Source organism: Microcebus murinus, chromosome 18, assembly GCF_040939455.1.
Source record: "Microcebus murinus isolate Inina chromosome 18, M.murinus_Inina_mat1.0, whole genome shotgun sequence".
NCBI classification, from domain to species: Eukaryota; Metazoa; Chordata; class Mammalia; order Primates; family Cheirogaleidae; genus Microcebus; species Microcebus murinus.
The window spans coordinates 44,290,996-44,308,263 of NC_134121.1; the positions used below are offsets into that span (position 1 = coordinate 44,290,996).

A 17,268-nucleotide genomic window follows, 5' to 3' on the forward strand; every position below is an offset into this window, starting at 1 on the left:
GTTGTGGCTAAGGCCAGCTGAGGGGGGGGGTAAGCCGGATGTGGACTTTGGTTTATTGGAGACTTTGGCAAACAGAAGGGGAGGAAGGAGAACCCACATAGCAAAAACAGCCACTCTGGCCAGGGCCAGGCTGTGGCCAAGGTGGGGTGGAGGGGATGGGTGACCAGGCTTTTGGTTTGAGGGAGGGACTTGTCTTGGAGAGCTCACACCCATCCCTATGCAGACCAGAGGGTCAACAGCGGCAGACCTTTCCACTGACCTCCGTTTGGCCTGGGGCTACTCCGGAGGATTAAGAGGGGGTGGTGCTGCCTTATCTGGGGTGTGCAGGCGGGTGGTAGCCTCCCCCCATCTCCCCCACCCCATCCCCCACATTAGGGCCCGAGAACCGAGGGCACGTTTCTTCTCCCGTCCCAGTGTCATTCCTTCCCTCTCACCCCCGCGCAAACAGCTTTGCGCACTCTTAGTGCGGGAGGACACACCTCGGCCTCGCACTCAGGTCTGGCCTCGGCTTGAGGCCGGAGGCGGGTGCCTGGGAGGTTCGGGAGAGGAGTGGGAGCGGCCGGGGGCGGGGCAGCGGCTGAGTTTAGGTCTGCGGCGGGGATCCAGGAGGCGCCTCACTGCTCGAAGGAGGCGGCCCTGGGGGGTAAGGGCGGGCCGCGAGGCGGGGCCGGGGCGGGGCTGCGGGCGGGCGAGCCGGGGGCTGGGGCCCCAGCCGCTCAGCCGGATCGCTGCGCACCCAGCCAGTCCGCCTGTCAGGCCGCCTCCTCTAAGGCCGTCTGGCTTTTCGCCCTGCGGCGCCTGGCCCTTCCCCATGTTGGCGCCCTCAGCCACGGAGACTGCAGTCCCTATGTCCCAGACCGAGGCCGACCTGGCCCTGCGATCCCCGCCGCCTCTTGCCACCGCGGGGCCGCCTCGCCTCGGGCCCCCTCCTCGCCGAGCGCGCCGCTTCTCCGGGAAGACTGAGCCCCGGCCGCGCTCATCTCGACCCAGCCGCCGCAGCTCAGTCGACTTGGGGCTGCTGAGCTCTTGGTCCCAGCCAGCCTCACCCGCTCCGGAACCCCCTGATCCTCCGGATTCCGTTGATCCTAGCCCTGCAATGAGCCCACCGCCTAGCGCTGAAGAGCCTCCCGAGGGCACGTGGACCAAGGGAGCCCCTGGGAAGTCTCCAAACTCCCCGGGTTCCGAGCTCACAGGCTCCGCAGGAGGCTCAGGGTCTGGGGAGCCCCCGAGGGTCTCAGAAGCCACGGCCCGAGAGCGGCGGCGGGAGCAGGAAGAAAAGGAGGACATGGAGACTCAGGCTGTGGCAACGTCCCCAGACGGCCGATACCTCAAGTTTGACATCGAGATTGGACGTGGCTCCTTTAAGACGGTGTATCGAGGGCTAGATACGGACACCACGGTGGAGGTGGCCTGGTGTGAGCTGCAGGTGCGGCTGGGTGCTCCCTCGGTGGCACTTTGGGATGGGACTCTGGAGGTCTTAATATGGGAGACAGGGTCAGGGAGCAGCATCAAGGGAAGGATGTATTTTCCAGTTAAATGTCCAAACACCCTGCTGTCTTTGCCCTGATGACCTGTCTGACCCTGGGATGCAGTAGGAGAAACTTAGGCAAGTGGTGTATGATGGCTCCCCCATGGGCATGAACATTTTTAAAGTCTCCATACTCAGCCTTGAGAGGTGAAAAATAGGACGAGAAGTTGGGGTGGGGAGCCAGCTCAGATCTGGGGGGGCTGGCTCCACCAGTTGCCTGCTGGTGGGTATCCACTATCTCTTCCTCTCCCTTTCCCCTAAGTCCTGAGACGCCACCTCAGTTATGACCCTGGTCCTCTTGCTCCCACCCCCTCCCCACCTCTTTGCAGACCAGGAGGCTGGGATTCGGAAGCCCAGGAGTTGGGCCAGAGTCCTTTTCACCACTGGAAGATTTAGGGCAGTTGTGGCAGAAGAAGGCCCTCCAGGTTCCTTCTGGAGCAGCCAGACTTCTGGACTTCACAGCTGCGGAGAGGGGAGGACGGGAAGCTCCAGCCGGTGCCTGAGTCCAGTCCTGCTTCCCATCCCACTGTCTACCTGGGCTGTCCTTTCTCAGACCCAAAGACACTGAGACCCAAACCTGTTGGTTTGCAGGACCTTCCTCCCATTTCTTCCACTGGGAGAACCCAGTCAAATCTGCGCCCAAAGCTCCAGATGCAGATTGGGGGACAGAGCCTAGGAGAAGGGACCCTCCGCTCTGGCCTTGGCATAGGGCTTGCCCCTTGCGCCTGCCAGTGCCGCGCCCAGGCTCTAGGCCAGACGAGGAGCGGCAGCCAAATTGAGGGGTGAGGGGAGGGAGAGAAGACAGGGCGGGACAGCCATGGGGAGGGGGCGGACTCCTGGCGCCTAGACCTGGATCTTTTCTTTCTCTGTACGTCCCTCCGCAGCTCTTCCGCCTTCGGTCTGGATCTAGCAGTTCCCAGTTCCTGGGGACTGGAACCCCCTTGCCAGCCCCAATTCTCTGCCCGCGGTCTCCCGCTACCCGCCTGCTGCCTGCCCGCTGCCAGCCCCCGGGCGCCCCCTCCTGCCCCATGGCCGGCCCTGACGGCCACAAAGACGCTATTGAGCCCAGGGCTCCTGGACCAGGCTGCATAAAGGGCAGCTGTGTCCAGCAGGGGGTCTAGGGGGCCGCCCCAGGCCCTGGATAGGTGTGTACTTGGAGCAGCCTGAGGGGACTGATGGGGAGTTCGGGGTATGCAGCCCATTGGGCAAGTGATCCCACCAACCTGACCCCCTCCCTGGGTTCCAAACCTCACCTCTTCTCCCAGCCACACTCGAGGTGGCTCCTCCCCGTGGGGGTCCTGAGCCTGATGTTACCCCATCCCCCATCCCACAGACTCGGAAACTGTCTCGAGCAGAGCGGCAGCGCTTCTCGGAGGAGGTGGAGATGCTCAAGGGCCTGCAGCACCCCAATATCGTGCGCTTCTACGACTCGTGGAAGTCGGTGCTGCGGGGCCAGGTTTGCATCGTGCTGGTCACCGAACTGATGACCTCGGGCACGCTCAAGACGTGAGCTCTGCGCGTTGGGCGGAGGGAGGGCTGGGATGTGTAACCCTGCTTCCTGAATTTCTCCCAGGCCTCTCAAACTCTCTACATACAGGTCTAAAACCAGGTTCACCATCTCCCACACACTCGACCTGTGCCCTGGCCTCAGGGAATGGCAATGTCCACCCAGCACTCCAATCAAAAACTTAGGGCTGTCTTCCCAGAGTCTTCGTGTCTCTCTCTCTCTCTCTCTCTCTCTCCACTTTGCCCCCCCATCAGTCTCCAAGGCCCTCCTTAACATCTTTCACTGTGCTATCCGTGCCCCCACTGCCATGTCACCTCACTAGTCTGGAGGCATGCAGCAGCCTCCTAAAAGACCTTCTCCTACTCTGCCACCCTCTAAGAGAGCCTATCTTCCCCCCAACCTGGAGGATCTTTCTCAATCAAAAATCTGAATCGTCACTCCCCTACTTAAAACTCCTTCCAGGGTTCTCACGGGCCTCGGGATAAAGTCCACACTGGCTAACCTGCTCACAAAGTCCTTAGGATCCAGCCTCATCTTCACCCTAAGTTACAGACAAACCAAATTTCCAGCTCCCAGCTCCTCCTTGCACCCTGCCCTGCCACTTGCTGTCTCCGTGCCTCTGAGCAAGGTGTCCCGTCTGCCTGGAAAGTCTCCATCCCTTCCCCTTTTCACCCTTGAACTCCTACTCATCCTTCAAGACGCAACACAAAAGTTATTTCCTCTGTGAAGCCCTCCCCCACGCTCGGGCAGTTAGTCATCCCTTCCGGTGCTCCCACAGCACCTTGGCTGCGGCCCTATCTGTGAATTTACCTCCCGACCCGTTTCGTAATGTCTTTTCTATCTACTACATCCGCCGACTCAGTTTCTCCCTGGGGCTCGGCGCCAACCTAGACTAGGAGATTGCTGGCAGCGGCTTGGGTGGGGCGGTGCAGGGGAGAACTTCCTACTGGGGGTCCTCCCCGCCCCCTCCCCCGGGCGTATCTCCCCCCACCACCCTGGCTATGCGCCCTCCCCTAGGTACCTGAGGCGGTTCCGGGAGATGAAGCCGCGAGTCCTTCAGCGCTGGAGCCGCCAAATCCTGCGGGGGCTTCATTTCCTACATTCCCGGGTACCCCCCATCTTGCATCGGGATCTCAAGTGTGACAACGTCTTTATCACTGGCCCTACGGGCTCAGTCAAGATCGGGGATCTGGGCCTGGCCACTCTCAAGCGCGCCTCCTTTGCCAAGAGTGTCATTGGTGCGTTCCTCCAGGAAGGTCCTTGCAATCCCTTCCTCCACTACCTCAGAAAAGAAATGGGGACCCTTCTCCCCCCTCCCCCCCACCCCCCCCGTCCCAGCAGGACCCTTTGAGGTCCCTGCAACTATGAGATCACAGGGAAGGTGGGGAGACCTATGGTATAGATCCCCTCACCCATATACACACCGTGGGCAAGGGTCGGTCACTTGTATTAATACTTTAGAACTGCAGGGCTGTCCCGGTATAGCCCAAGTGGAAGGACGAGGCAAGAGTGCTCAGCAGCCTGATTCCTGCTGTGGATCCTACAGGGACCCCGGAATTCATGGCCCCCGAAATGTACGAGGAAAAGTATGATGAGGCCGTGGACGTATACGCCTTTGGCATGTGCATGCTGGAGATGGCTACCTCCGAGTACCCGTACTCTGAGTGCCAGAATGCCGCGCAAATCTACCGCAAGGTCACTTCGGTGAGAGTGAGAGGGATTGGGGGGAGAAGGAATTCTAGGTCCCCCTCCCATTTTCCTGCCCCAACCAGCCCAAGGTCAAGCCCCTTTCCCTTACTGAAAACAGGCTAGACACAAAGACGTCCTGGTGAACACTGAAGGATAGTGGATGCACACAGTGCACATGCGCCTTCACCAACACAAGCTACTTAGAATAATAATGTGTGTAGCGCTCCCAAGAGTTTACAAACGATTTCCCATCCAATTTCTCATCCGATCCTTCAGCTGCCCGGCAAGGCGGGACAAATGTTCCCCTCTGCGTTTTTCAAATGAGAAAACAGTCAGCGGGAGACTTGTTCAAGGTCACACTAGTTATATGTGGGGGTTTGGGACTTGAAATCAAATCTTCCAGTAGCAGTCGTCGCGCCTTTGCGACTGCACGCACTGCTGCCTAAAGCGAGAGTGGGGTATGTGGTGGCGGTGTCAATCCCAGAGCTGGGGCTCCAGAACCCTAGGTCTCAAGCGACCCCTTCCCCTAGGGCACAAAGCCGAACAGCTTCTACAAGGTGAAGATGCCCGAGGTGAAGGAGATCATTGAAGGCTGCATCCGCACGGATAAGAACGAGAGGTGGGGTGAAGGGCCAGAGGCGGGAGTTGTGGGGGTAGCAGTAGGAGCGCCAGTGCGGGCGGGCTGGGCTCACCGCCGCGCCACCCCTAGGTTCACGATCCAGGACCTCCTGGCCCACGCCTTCTTCCGAGAGGAGCGCGGAGTGCACGTGGAGCTGGCGGAGGAGGACGACGGCGAGAAGCCCGGCCTCAAGCTGTGGCTGCGCATGGAGGACGCGCGGCGCGGGGGGCGCCCACGGGACAACCAAGCCATAGAGTTCCTGTTCCAGCTGGGCCGGGACGCGGCCGAGGAGGTGGCGCAGGAGATGGTGAGCAGAGGACAGACTGCGCGACCACTGGGCCTGTGAAGGGCGTGTGGGCGTCGACCGGATAGGACAGCGCGAGGGGGATGGGGCGCGGGAGAGGGGAAGGGGCTCACCCCGCCCCTCTCGGCGTCTCCTGCCCTAATTAACCCGCGTGCGCACCCCGTGTTCCTTTCCAGAGGAGCCCTGGGTCCTCCAACGTCTCTGCTGTACCTTCTGCTGATCCATTTTTTCCAGAGTACCTTCTCGCCAATTTATCTATTTATTTTTCCCCCTTTCCTCGCCTCTCCCTGTTCTTCTCTCTTTCTTCCGGCATGCTCAGAACCATCGATTTCAAAGAGCCTCCCCCTCTAGAGTCAAAATTAAATGCTTTTTCCACTTCCACAGGCTTTCTATGACAGCACTCACCACCATCACTTATTTTACACCCAATACCCTCCTGTCTTTCTCCTCCACTAGACTATAAACTCCTTGAGGGCACAGACTGTGTTTTGTTGATTTTTCTATCCCTCGCAGTGCTTAGCACATGGTAGGAGCTCCTTAATAGCCGCATCCCTACATGGCCTAAAGCACTTTCACATGCCTTTGATCTTTGCTACCCACCATGCATAGCGGGTAATTTTATCCCAGCTTATTGATGAGGAAACAGAAGTTCAGGGAGGTTAAATATCTCGTCTGAGGTTCCAAATAAGTAGGCGGTAGAGCTGGATTTAAACGGAGGTGGTTCGGGTTCTGTTACATTACTCTGCACCACCTCCTTTATTCAAGCAGCAGAGCTTGTGGTTGTAGTCAGTGAGGAGGTGATGAATGGAAGCTAGTGGAAGGGGGAGACATAAGATGCAGGGGCAGAAGCTTGGGGTACCTGGGGGAGGGAGGTATGGGATTCTCAATAGAGAAATGGCAGTTGCAAGGGTGGGGATCAGCTATGGTGGGTCAAGAACCTGAGAGTGTGTTTGGAATGTGGTGAAAGATCAGATAGCAATAGTACTGCCCAACCTGACCTGAGATCACATCCTGATCCATTACTTACAAGGGATTCTTAACCTTTGCACTGTTGACATCTTTAGGGGACTGTCCTGTGCATTGTAGGATGTTGAGAAGAACCCCTGGCTTCTACTCACTAGATGCAATAGCACCTCCCACCAGTCGTGACAATGAAAAATGTCTCTAGATATTGCCAAATGTCTCCTGCCCACTTTGAGTACCACTGACTTCCTGTATGACCATGAACTGGTCATTTACTTTACTTAATCTCTAAAATGGGGCTGATAAGATTTATCTCATAAGGGTATTGGGAGCATTTAATGATGACAAGGTAAGGAGTTGCCAGTTAACAGATATGGTGGATAATCAATAAATACTGGTTCCCTTCCTCTCATATTTTGTAAACCCCAAGAAGATGTCCTGATGGATCTTTGAACACAGTCCCAAACTGTGTTCCTCACTCTCCCAATTCCAGGTGGCTCTGGGTTTAGTCTGTGAAGCCGATTACCAGCCAGTGGCCCGGGCAGTGCGTGAACGGGTTGCTGCCATCCAGAGAAAGCGTGAGAAGCTACGCAAAGCTAGGGAGTCAGAGGCCCTCCCACCCGAGCCAAGACCTCCACCAGCAGCTGTCCCCATGGCTCCTGGTCCCCCCAGCACCTTCCCTCCTGAGCCTGAGGAGCCAGAGGCAGACCAGCACCAGCCCTTCCTCTTCCGCCATGCCAGCTACTCATCTACCACCTGTAAGTCACCTCTGATCTTGGGTCTTAGGTACCAGAACCCTTGGCCTCTACCCCTCACCCAGAAATTCAACCCAGTAGCACTGTCACTCACCCTGCCTTCCACCCCTAGCCATGAAGCTCCCTTTGGGAAAGAGTTGTCCAGCAGCCCTTTCTTTGTTCAGGCAGGGCCCCTCCTCTGCCACCAGTCCCTTTTGTTTCCCAGTTTTTGATCCCCTCCCTCCCACCTCCAGCGGATTGCGAGACTGATGGCTACCTCAGCTCCTCCGGCCTCCTGGATGCCTCAGACCCTGCCCTCCAGCCCCCTGGGGGGGTGCCATCCAGCCCCGCTGAGTCCCATCTCCACCTGCCCTCGGTGAGAGGGGTCACCTGGGGGGCTCCTAGCCATTCCAAGCCTATAACCTGTCTCTCTCCTTGTGAAACCCAGCCTCACGACCTGGCCCCATGTCCCTGGAAATCTACCACTCTTGTGCTCATCTTCCCTAATTCTGTCTCCCTAGTATCCTCCCAGCATCCTTGACACCATCTCCCTAGATACCAACCTCTTGACTTCATGAACCCTTATCCTATTTCAGGCTTTTGCCCTATCCATTCCACGTTCTGGCCCTGGCAGTGACTTTTCCCCTGGGGACAGGTATGTTCTGATACAACTTGGGGTGCCAGGGTGAAACATCTGGAGCTCTGGGGTCCCAGTGTCCACTCTGACACTCCAACACTCCTTCTATTTCCTTTCCCTTCCCCAGCTATGCCTCAGATGCAGCATCAGGCCTTAGCGATGTGGGAGAAGGGCTGGGACAGATGAGGAGACCTCCAGGGAGGAATATCCGCCGCAGACCCCGATCCCGGCTTCGGGTCACTAATGTAAGGAAGGGGTACAGGAGATGGAGGGAAACTGACAGGACCAGGAGGGAACTGTCGGCAGATGGGGAGGTCACCCAGAAGAAGGGAGCAGCAGCGTGTGCCTGATACTCAAGAGGCAGCCAGTCTGGTTTCTATTACCAGACTTTAGGGGTGGAGTCTACTTCTCTCCATGTCCAGTCTGGCCACTGTCACTTGGCTGGAGTAGGGTGGGGACACAGCATGACGACAGAGGGATTGACCTCCTCCCCTGTGCTGACTTTGAATCTGAAGGTCTCAGACCAGAACGACAGAGTGGTTGAGTGCCAGCTGCAGACCCACAACAGCAAGATGGTGACTTTCCGATTTGATCTGGATGGAGACAGCCCAGAAGAGATCGCGGCTGCCATGGTGAGGGGGAGAGAGATGGCAGGGTGTTTGGACCTGGGACAAGGGTCTCCCTCCTGATATCTACTGGTGCTAGTCACCACCCCCCTCCCCCGACACACACACAGCCTGATCCAACAGCAGGGTTTTTAAAGCACTGGTTGGCACTCAGCATAGTGACACTGAAGCTGTCTCAGCTCTTGTTTTGGGGGAGCTTTCTGTTTATCCAATGAGGTTTGGCTCCTCAGCTGGAGCAATTTGAGACTTACAATGATTGGTTACACACAAGTGCTATGTGTAAGCGTGTGCTAGACACACGATACTATGGCTGGATAGCAGGGGCAGTGGACTTACCCAGGGTCTTGGCAGATGGGTGAGAAAGTCAGTGGAGGGTGGAGAGGGCATGTCTAGCTGGAGGGACAGCATAAGCAAAGACATTCCGAGTCGGAAGTGACTTTGGAGGGCTTCATGAAGAACCACTATCACTGGGAGTCAGGGCTCCTATAGGAGAATTGTGGCAGTGAAGCTGGGCAGGTAGAGTGGGCCCAAACTATCAGCACTCTTAAGAATTAGGCAAAATGTAACATGGTGACAATAGGTTCTATGAAGATCATTGTGCCATGGGTTGTAGCAGGTGGTTAGGGACAGAGAGTCCAGCCAGGAGGTGGACACAAGAAGCCAGATGTGGTTGAAGGAGAGAGTGGATTATGGGGGAGAGCAACAGAAGAGGTGAATCCAAGGGTTGTTTCAGGAAAATAATTTACTCTGTAACCCAGTAACCTGATGACGTAGTATAGTGCGCATAGTAGATGTTCAATAAATATTTGCTGAGTTGATATGATAGGGAGTTAGGGAAAGGGATGTCAAGGGCAACTTGCAAATTGGAATTAGGCCACCAAAGGAGAAAGGAAGTCAGAAATGAAAGGTTTTGTCAGGACTCATAAAGAGCTTGAGTGAAGGAGGGACTGCCAAGGCCACGTCCTCCATAGCAGTGGGATATGGCTCAGGCAGGGCTAGAGAGAGGTGGATTTAGAAGTGGTCAGTACAGAGCTGAAAGAGTGAAGGGAGATGGGCCTGCAAAGCCAGAGACATGGAGCGCCTGAGAATATGCTCAGTGGATAGCACCAGTTCTAGAATGGGAAGAAGGGCCGGGCATGGTGGCTCATGCCTGTAATCCTAGCACTCTGGGAGGCCAAGGCAGGCAGATCGTTTGAGCTCAGGAGTTCAAGACTAGCCTGAGCAAGAGTGAGACCCTGTCTCTACAAAAAATAGAAAAAATTAGTGGTGCATACCTGTAGGTGGTGCATACCTGTAGTCCTAGCTACTTGGAAGGCTGAGGCAGAAGGATCGCTTGAGCCCAAGAGTTTGAGGTTGCAGTGAACTAGGCACTCTAGTTGGGGCAACAGATTGAGACTCTGTCTCAAAAAACTAAAATAAAATAAATAGAATGAGAAGAGGGAGGGTAGGTCACTGAAGGACACAGAGAGGTAGGAGGATATTAGTAAAAATGGAGTGAGGAGAATATCAAGGAGGTGGCATAGGGTGAAGCCTGGAGCAAGAGCACACTGGCTTTTGTTAGAAGGTCTTTGTGGGAGACCAGTTTCAGTGGAGTGGGGGTGGTGGATGCCAGCCCCTGGGGGGAAGGAGGGAAGGGAATGGGAGAAACATCAGGCTTCAGGAACTCTCTCTACAGCCTCTCCTACAGCTTTGTTCACCTTGTGTTCAGGACAAAGACAAAAATAACCCCCGGCCTGCAAGGCTTATCACCTCCCCTCAAACCACTTGACCCTTTCAGAGTCTTTCCTCGGGCCACAGCCAGGCTGGTTTCTGAATGGTCGTCTGACTAGGCTGGGTGCCTTCCTTCCTCTGTTTCCATTGCTTAGGGGTCTCCCGCCCTGGGCACCTACTCTACTGAGCTTTCACACCCACTCTGATCCCACACAGCCAAAGGGACCTGCCCTCTGAACCCAGAGTCCATTCCTCTCTTTTCTGTCCTTACCAATCCACCCTTTACTCTGCAGCAGAACTCTCCTGAGACTTGGATCTGATCTGTTACTTTTCACTCCAAAATCTTTAGTGGCTACTTGTGGTTGTTAGAGTAAGGTCCAAATTCCAGAAGCTGGCCTTTAAAAATCACAGTACACTGAGCTACACTTGAGACCTCTCTATTTTAAGAGTGCATGGTACCTTTCATGCCTCACAGCTATTATGCTGTTCTCTCTGCCTGGATTGCTCTGCTTTCTGATGAGCAACCTGGAATAGAGGAAAGGGTGGGTTTTCATGTAATGCCCGAGTTCAAATTTCAGCTCTGTTATTTACTGATTCAATGAACTTGGATAAGTTTCTTAACCTTTATGAACTTTAGTTGTTCATCAGTAAAATGCAGGTGATAATACTTGTTTGCAAAGAAACTCTGATATAATATGATGTAACGTATGAGAAGTGTCTGCACATGGCAGGCCCTCAATAAAGGGCAGCTTTTCCACTCATCTGTCAATGTTCAGCTCCAAAGACTTGCTCTGTGAAGCCGTTCCAGCTTCCTCCATCCCTAGGGTAGTATTCCCTCTTGGGAATAGCATTTTTCTTTATCATGGTTAAAAAAGACATAAAATTTACCATATTAACCATTTTTAAGTATACAGCTCAGTGGTGTTAAATATATTCACATTGTTGTGAAACGGATCTCCAGAACTTTTTCATCTTGCAAATCTGAAACTCTACACCCATTTCATAACGACTTCCCCTTCCCCCTCCCGGCATAGCATTTCTATCTATACCTCACTTGGAAGCACTTTACCTATCACTGCCTACTTTGCAGTATGTTGAGTTACGTATTTATATGTCTCCTCTAGATTTCAGGCTTAAGACTAAGACCTTAAAGTTTCATGTTTCCCTACATTCCCACAGTACCTAGCACAATGTCTGGCAATAGTAGGTGCTCAATAAGCATTCCTGGATTTGAATGTGACATTTACCATTTATTGCCTTATTTTTTATTTTTGAGACAGAGTCTCACTCTGTTGCCTGGGCTAGAGTGCCGTAGCATCAGCCTGGCTCACACCAACCTCAAACTCCTGGGCTTAAGTGATCCTCCTGCCTCAGCCTCCTGAGTACCTGGGACTACTGGCATGTGCCACCATGCCTGGCTAATTTTTTTCTATACTTTTAGTTGTCCAGCTAATTTCTTTCTATTTTCAGTAGAGATGGGGTCTCACTCTTGCTCAGGCTGGTCTTGAACTCCTTGAGCTCAAACAATTCACCTGCCTCAGCCTCCCAGAGTGCTAGGATTACAGGCGTGAGACACCACACCTGGCCTATTGCCTTATTTTTACTTAACTTTATAGTGGGGTGTGTATGTGGGCCTGTGTGGTATACTAAAATACCTGATGAGGACAGGAATTTTGTCCAAACGCATGCAAGGCAACAATGGAAAGAACTCAGGCACGGGCTTTAGGTGGACCTGGCTTTAAATCCTATGACCTTTGATAGATGGAATTCAACCTCTGTGAGCATCGGTTGTCTTAATTCTACAATGGCGATGTTAATACGGACCCCAGAATGTTGTTGTTGGTGTTAAATATGATAATGTATGTAAAGCATCTGGTATATCCATGTATACTATGAATGTGAGCTCCTTTCCTTCTACACTGTTATTTCTACTTCTATCACACAGTGCCTGCAACACAACAGGTGTTTACGATAGCTTGGCAGAAGCAGTGGTGTGAAGGGTTGGTTTTTAAAAATCAGGAGCAGGGAGAGAGGGATGAGTGAGATAACTGAACCCTCCCTCCCCATGCTATTAACCCTCTTCAGGTGTATAATGAGTTCATTCTGCCCTCGGAGCGAGATGGATTCCTGAGCCGAATTCGGGAGATTATCCAGCGAGTAGAAACCCTGTTGAAGAGAGATACTGGCCCCGTGGAGGCTGCTGAAGACACCCTAGGCCCCCAGGTCAGAACCCTCTGGACATCTCCAGGGAACAGACCCCTCTGGACATTTCTGGGGGAACAAACTCTTTGCTCATTAATCCTTGCCCTAGGCAGTGCCTGAGGATCTAACTTCTCATCATGTCTGGGACCCTAAAACAGTAACTCTTACCCTATTTGAGAATATGATGAAAGCCATGGACTCTTGTCGTACGAAAATGTGTTCAGTGTACACTTTTAACTTACTACTTTGAAATAATTTCAGAGCCATGGAGAGAAATTACAAGAATTGTACACAGAATTCCTAGATAACCTTTATCTAGATTTGCCAATTGTTAGTGTTTTGCCACATTACCTTTACCATTCTTTCTCCCCTTTCTTTATGTATGTATACTTTTTATTGTTTTCTGAGCCCTTGACAGGAAGTTGCAGACATCATGTCCTTTTACCTGTAAATATTTCAGCACATACGATTTTGAATCCCTTGAAACTCATGTATGGGCTCCTAGAGGTTCATGGGTCCTAGCTTAAGAAACCCCATCTGAAACCTTCATCTAAGCCTCAGCTCTTCCCCACCATGACTGTAGGCCTCTTCTTCCTCAGGAGGAGCCAGTGCCATTGCCTGCCCTCCCAGGCCCCCTCTCAGGCCCGTCCACTGGTATGTAGAGTTCTGTCATTGCTCATCCCAACCCTTGGGGTTGCCCCTGGGAAGGGCAGTTGGCATGGGGGACTGGCACCTCAACACACCCTCCTCCACAGCAGAGTTCCAGAGCAGCACCTCCCTGGAGCAGAGGAGCTGGGCAGCCTTTTCCACATCCCCATCTTCCCCTGGAACTCCCTTGTCTCCCGAAAACCCATTTTCCCCTGGAACCCCCATTTCTCCAGGTCCCATTTTCCCCATCATGTCTACCCCATGTCATCCCAGCCCCTCCCCATTCACCATTTCTTGCCAGATCTCCTCAAATCCCTCTCCACAATCCCCCAGCTCTCTACTTCCATTCTCCTCCAGGGTACTCGAGTTCCCAATCCCATCCTCTCAGTTTCCCCAGAGTTCTCTCCCACCCAGTTCTCCACCTCCATTCTCTCCCAGTTGTTCCCAGGTCACTCTTAATCCTCCTTCCTTTCCTCCATGCCCCTCTGCTGCTCCCCTCCCCTCTCCCACAGCGGCCCCTCTCCTCTCACTGGCTAGTGCCTTCTCACTGGCTGTGATGACTGTGGCCCAGTCCCTGCTGTCCCCCGCCCCTGGGCTTCTTTCCCAATCTCCTCCAGCCCCTCTTAGTCCAATACCTAGCCTGGCGTCTCCTCTGCCCCTCGCTCCCTGTGGCCAGGAGAGCCCTTCAGCCCACACAGCTGAGATGGAGAGTGAGGTGAGTAGGAAACCAAGAGGGATGATTAGGGAGGCTCCATTTTGGATCCCTTCCTTCCTCATGGACCTACACTTTGTAGGCCTCCCCAAATCTTGCTCGGCCACTCCTGAGCGAAGCCAGACTGGCGCCCATCTCAGAAGGTGAGATCTCTGATCACTGACCTTCCCCTGCCCATTATCCCTAACCCACTTTCTATCCTGCCACTGATTTCTCTCCCTCCCTCCATGTATCCCTGCAGAGGGAAAGGCCCAGCTTGTTGGGCGTTTCCAAGTGACTTCATCCAAGGAACCAGCTGAGCCCCTTCTACAACCAACATCCTCAACTCCCTCCAGTTCTCTGAAGCCTCTAACCCCTCAGCCAACGTCAGAGAGCTCAGACACAGAGGATAGTGCGGGAGGCGGGCCAGAGACCAGGGAAGCTCTGACTGAGAGTGATCGTGCAGCTGAGGGTCTGGGGGCTGGACTCGAGGAGGAAGGAGAGGATGGCAAGGAACTCCAAGTTGGGGACAGCCCCCCACCCCTGAGCCATCCCAGCCCGGTGTGGATGAACTACTCCTACAGCAGCCTTTGTCTCAGCAGCGAGGAGTCAGAGAGCAGTGGAGAGGATGAGGAGTTCTGGGCTGAGCTGCAGAGTCTTCGGCAGAAGTGAGTCTGGAGAGGATGGAGGAACAAGAGGTGAACTTGGGAAAGCGAAGTGTATGGCTACTCCTTTCATGCCCTTGATGTGTCCTCAGGCACTTGTCAGAGGTGGAGGCACTACAGACACTACAGAAAAAGGAAATTGAGGACTTGTACGGCCGGCTGGGGAAGCAGCCCCCACCGGGTATTGTGGCTCCAGCTGCTATGCTGTCCAGCCGCCAGCGCCGCCTCTCCAAGGGCAGCTTCCCCACCTCCCGCCGCAACAGCCTGCAGCGCTCTGAGCCCCCAGGCCCTGGTGAGACTGCAATCACCCAGCTTCCATCTTTTTTCTGAGACCTCTTCCTTACCAACTCGATTTTCTTCCAGGTCCTGGGGAATCTGCCCCTTTGTTTGGGGGGACTAGCCCCCCCCGGCCCTCGCTGCCCCTTCCCTCATTCAGTGCTCTCCCTTCCTCATCCTGCTCCCAGGCATCATGCGAAGGAACTCCCTGAGTGGCAGCAGCACCAGCTCCCAGGAGCAGCGGGCAAGCAAGGGGGTGACATTCGCCGGGGATGTTGGCAGGATGGTGAGGGCGGGCCCAAGGGAGGGAGAGCCCAGGGAATGGTAACTTGCTGCAGCTTCGCGTTCCTCCCAGCTTGGCTGTTTCTTCAGCACTTTTTCTTTTCCCTCCAGTGAATTCCGAACAGAAGTTATGTGTCTCCCCCACACCAGGGTGCACCATGGAGCCTGTGCTCTCAGAATCTGATGCTTTTCTGACTAACACAACTCAGCAAGGAAGGCCCCAGCACTGAAGGAGAAGGGACATGGAGAGTGCAGCTCCATTACAGCGGAAAGCCAACATGTGAGAACTGTTTGCTGTGTGGAGGTGTCAGTTCTGCAGCCTACCATCTTCATCTTCACCCCCTCCCAGCCATGGGTCAACCACTAAGCAATCCCACCCAAGCCCAGATGCTTCTAGAGGACCCACTCCCAGCTGGGAGAGTGTAGGGGGTGTGCTCAGGCCAGAATTAGCAGCAGCCAATAAAATTGCTGGAAACAAGGACTCTGTGAATCTGTATTTTTCACGCCTTAGGAACTGGGGACAAAGCTTTGTGGGGTGAGGCAGGGGAGGATTTAAAAGGGACTCTCAAAAAAAAAACACAGGGACTCTCCATTCACAGTGGGAGGCAGGGGTGGAAACTGCCCAGCCCTCTGGCTTCCTGGCACCAGTTCATGAGGAAACAGCAAGGTCAATGATCCACTTGACCAAGCTAAGATCCCCTCCAGACCCCACCCTAGGCTTGCACAGGCAGGCACCAATGAAAGTTAGAAGAATGAAGGCTGCTTATCTTTCATCCATCATCCACTTCTCTCTCTAGGGATGAGAAAAGCAGCAGAATTAGTGTTCTTGAGGGTAGAGAACAGAAGAGTGACCTTTCTTCCCCTAAGATGTAGTTCAGTCCCAAACAGCCCAGTGATCTTTCCCTTAATTCGGGTGGAAAGATCTCATGGAAAAAGTAATTCTAGTTAAACATTTACAGCTCCCTGGGGCAACACCACCACCACAGCTACTGCCTGTAGAGCTTTCCAGTATGAAGTACCATGCAGTCTCAGCCCCCACACACTCACTTGGCTCCAGGAGAGATGACTCAGTTTATTATTCTCAACTTGACCGTATCTTTCCCACTTTAGGCTCCAACACTGCACATAGCTGCTACACCTATCCCCATAACAGTTGTGCCTCTGGGAGGTGAAGAGGGTAAACCACAAAAATCAGACACTGGGAAAAACCAAGGTCATACACCCGTCAAACAAGGAAACAAACTACCAGAAAGGCTCAGTCACTGCACAAAGTGAGTGTGCGGTGGGCGGTGTTCCCTTGACAGTGGCCAAATGCTTTAAGTCCTTGGCTTCTCTGGCTTAATCATGAACCAAGGTTAGTGAGAAGGCCAGCGATGCTGTGAGCAGGCTTCAATTTCTACAGGCAGGGTCGTGGGACATCATCCACCATGTGAAGGAGCTCCCGCAGGTTGGAGATGTGCAATGCCCATCCAGATTAGGGTCCTGATGCCCTTGCCAGAGCTCGAGCTCGGGCGGCTTTGGCCTCATCTTCCAGCTCATCGAGGAAACGCTCCTGGGACACCGAGTAGAAGGTGTAACCATCTGGGGAGGTGGGTTCAGGAAATGGAATATGCACATTCCCTTTTCTTAGACATGCTCTTCCACCCTTGTTACCCTCCATTCTCCCAAATCAATGATCCCGGCCTTCAGCCCACTGCTCTTTCTGAGCCCTGACCCACAACTATTGCTGTTATCAAATCATATTAAAAGAGTATTAACAGCACTGTACCCAAACATTAAATGGCTGCCTTAGCCCTCCTAAACTCTTCTGTTTCCCTTCCCCTACCCCCACATGCGGTCTCCAAGAGTCTGGAGCCCGGACGGATACAAATAGCTAAGACCAGGGCCCCGATGCCTAGGCCGGTCACGATGTTCCGGGTCCGCCGCTGTGGCAGCGTCTTCTGCCACTGGGCAAGCTGCACCTGCCGCATGAATTGCAGTTGTGCGGGAGTCAGTTTCTCGCGAGTCGGGTCGATGCGCTGGGCAAATGGGGCCTTTCCACTCTTAGCATCATCGACATGATCACCAGCTCCTGACCCCGCCATGTTGCCGCTCCACCCTACGCAGTCCCGAGGCGCGGGGCTCTCTGGGAATCGTAGTCCTTGGCCCCTGCAGGGACGCTGGGAGTTGTAGTCCGCGTGCCCATTT

The 17,268-nt window shown here is 54.1% G+C and overlaps 2 protein-coding genes across 3 annotated transcripts; one reads left to right on the forward strand and one right to left on the reverse strand.

Moving 5' to 3' along the window:
• The first annotated feature begins 722 nt into the window (after positions 1-722).
• Positions 723-15,563, forward strand: WNK4 (WNK lysine deficient protein kinase 4). Of its 2 annotated transcripts, XM_012743256.2 has the most exons (19): positions 723-1,426; positions 2,862-3,034; positions 4,053-4,273; positions 4,582-4,739; positions 5,255-5,343; positions 5,434-5,650; positions 7,104-7,368; positions 7,599-7,720; positions 7,941-7,999; positions 8,109-8,226; positions 8,497-8,613; positions 12,403-12,540; positions 13,119-13,173; positions 13,275-13,882; positions 13,962-14,022; positions 14,121-14,526; positions 14,616-14,815; positions 14,988-15,085; positions 15,193-15,563. In XM_012743256.2, exons 1-19 carry the CDS (start codon positions 812-814, stop codon positions 15,193-15,195), a joined length of 3,723 nt encoding a protein of 1,240 aa, XP_012598710.2. In that variant the 5' UTR covers positions 723-811; the 3' UTR covers positions 15,196-15,563. The 2 variants fall into 2 exon arrangements, with proteins under 2 accessions (XP_012598710.2, XP_075850701.1); XM_075994586.1 differs by having other exon boundaries at positions 743-1,426; positions 14,988-15,563.
• Positions 15,564-16,133: 570 nt separating this feature from the next.
• COA3 (cytochrome c oxidase assembly factor 3) lies at positions 16,134-17,216 on the reverse strand. The gene is made up of 2 exons (XM_012743269.2): positions 16,949-17,216; positions 16,134-16,662 (listed from the first exon to the last, which is right to left on the reverse strand). Exons 1-2 carry the CDS (start codon positions 17,163-17,165, stop codon positions 16,556-16,558), a joined length of 324 nt encoding a protein of 107 aa, XP_012598723.1. The 5' UTR covers positions 17,166-17,216; the 3' UTR covers positions 16,134-16,555.
• Between the last annotated feature and the right edge of the window lie 52 nt (positions 17,217-17,268).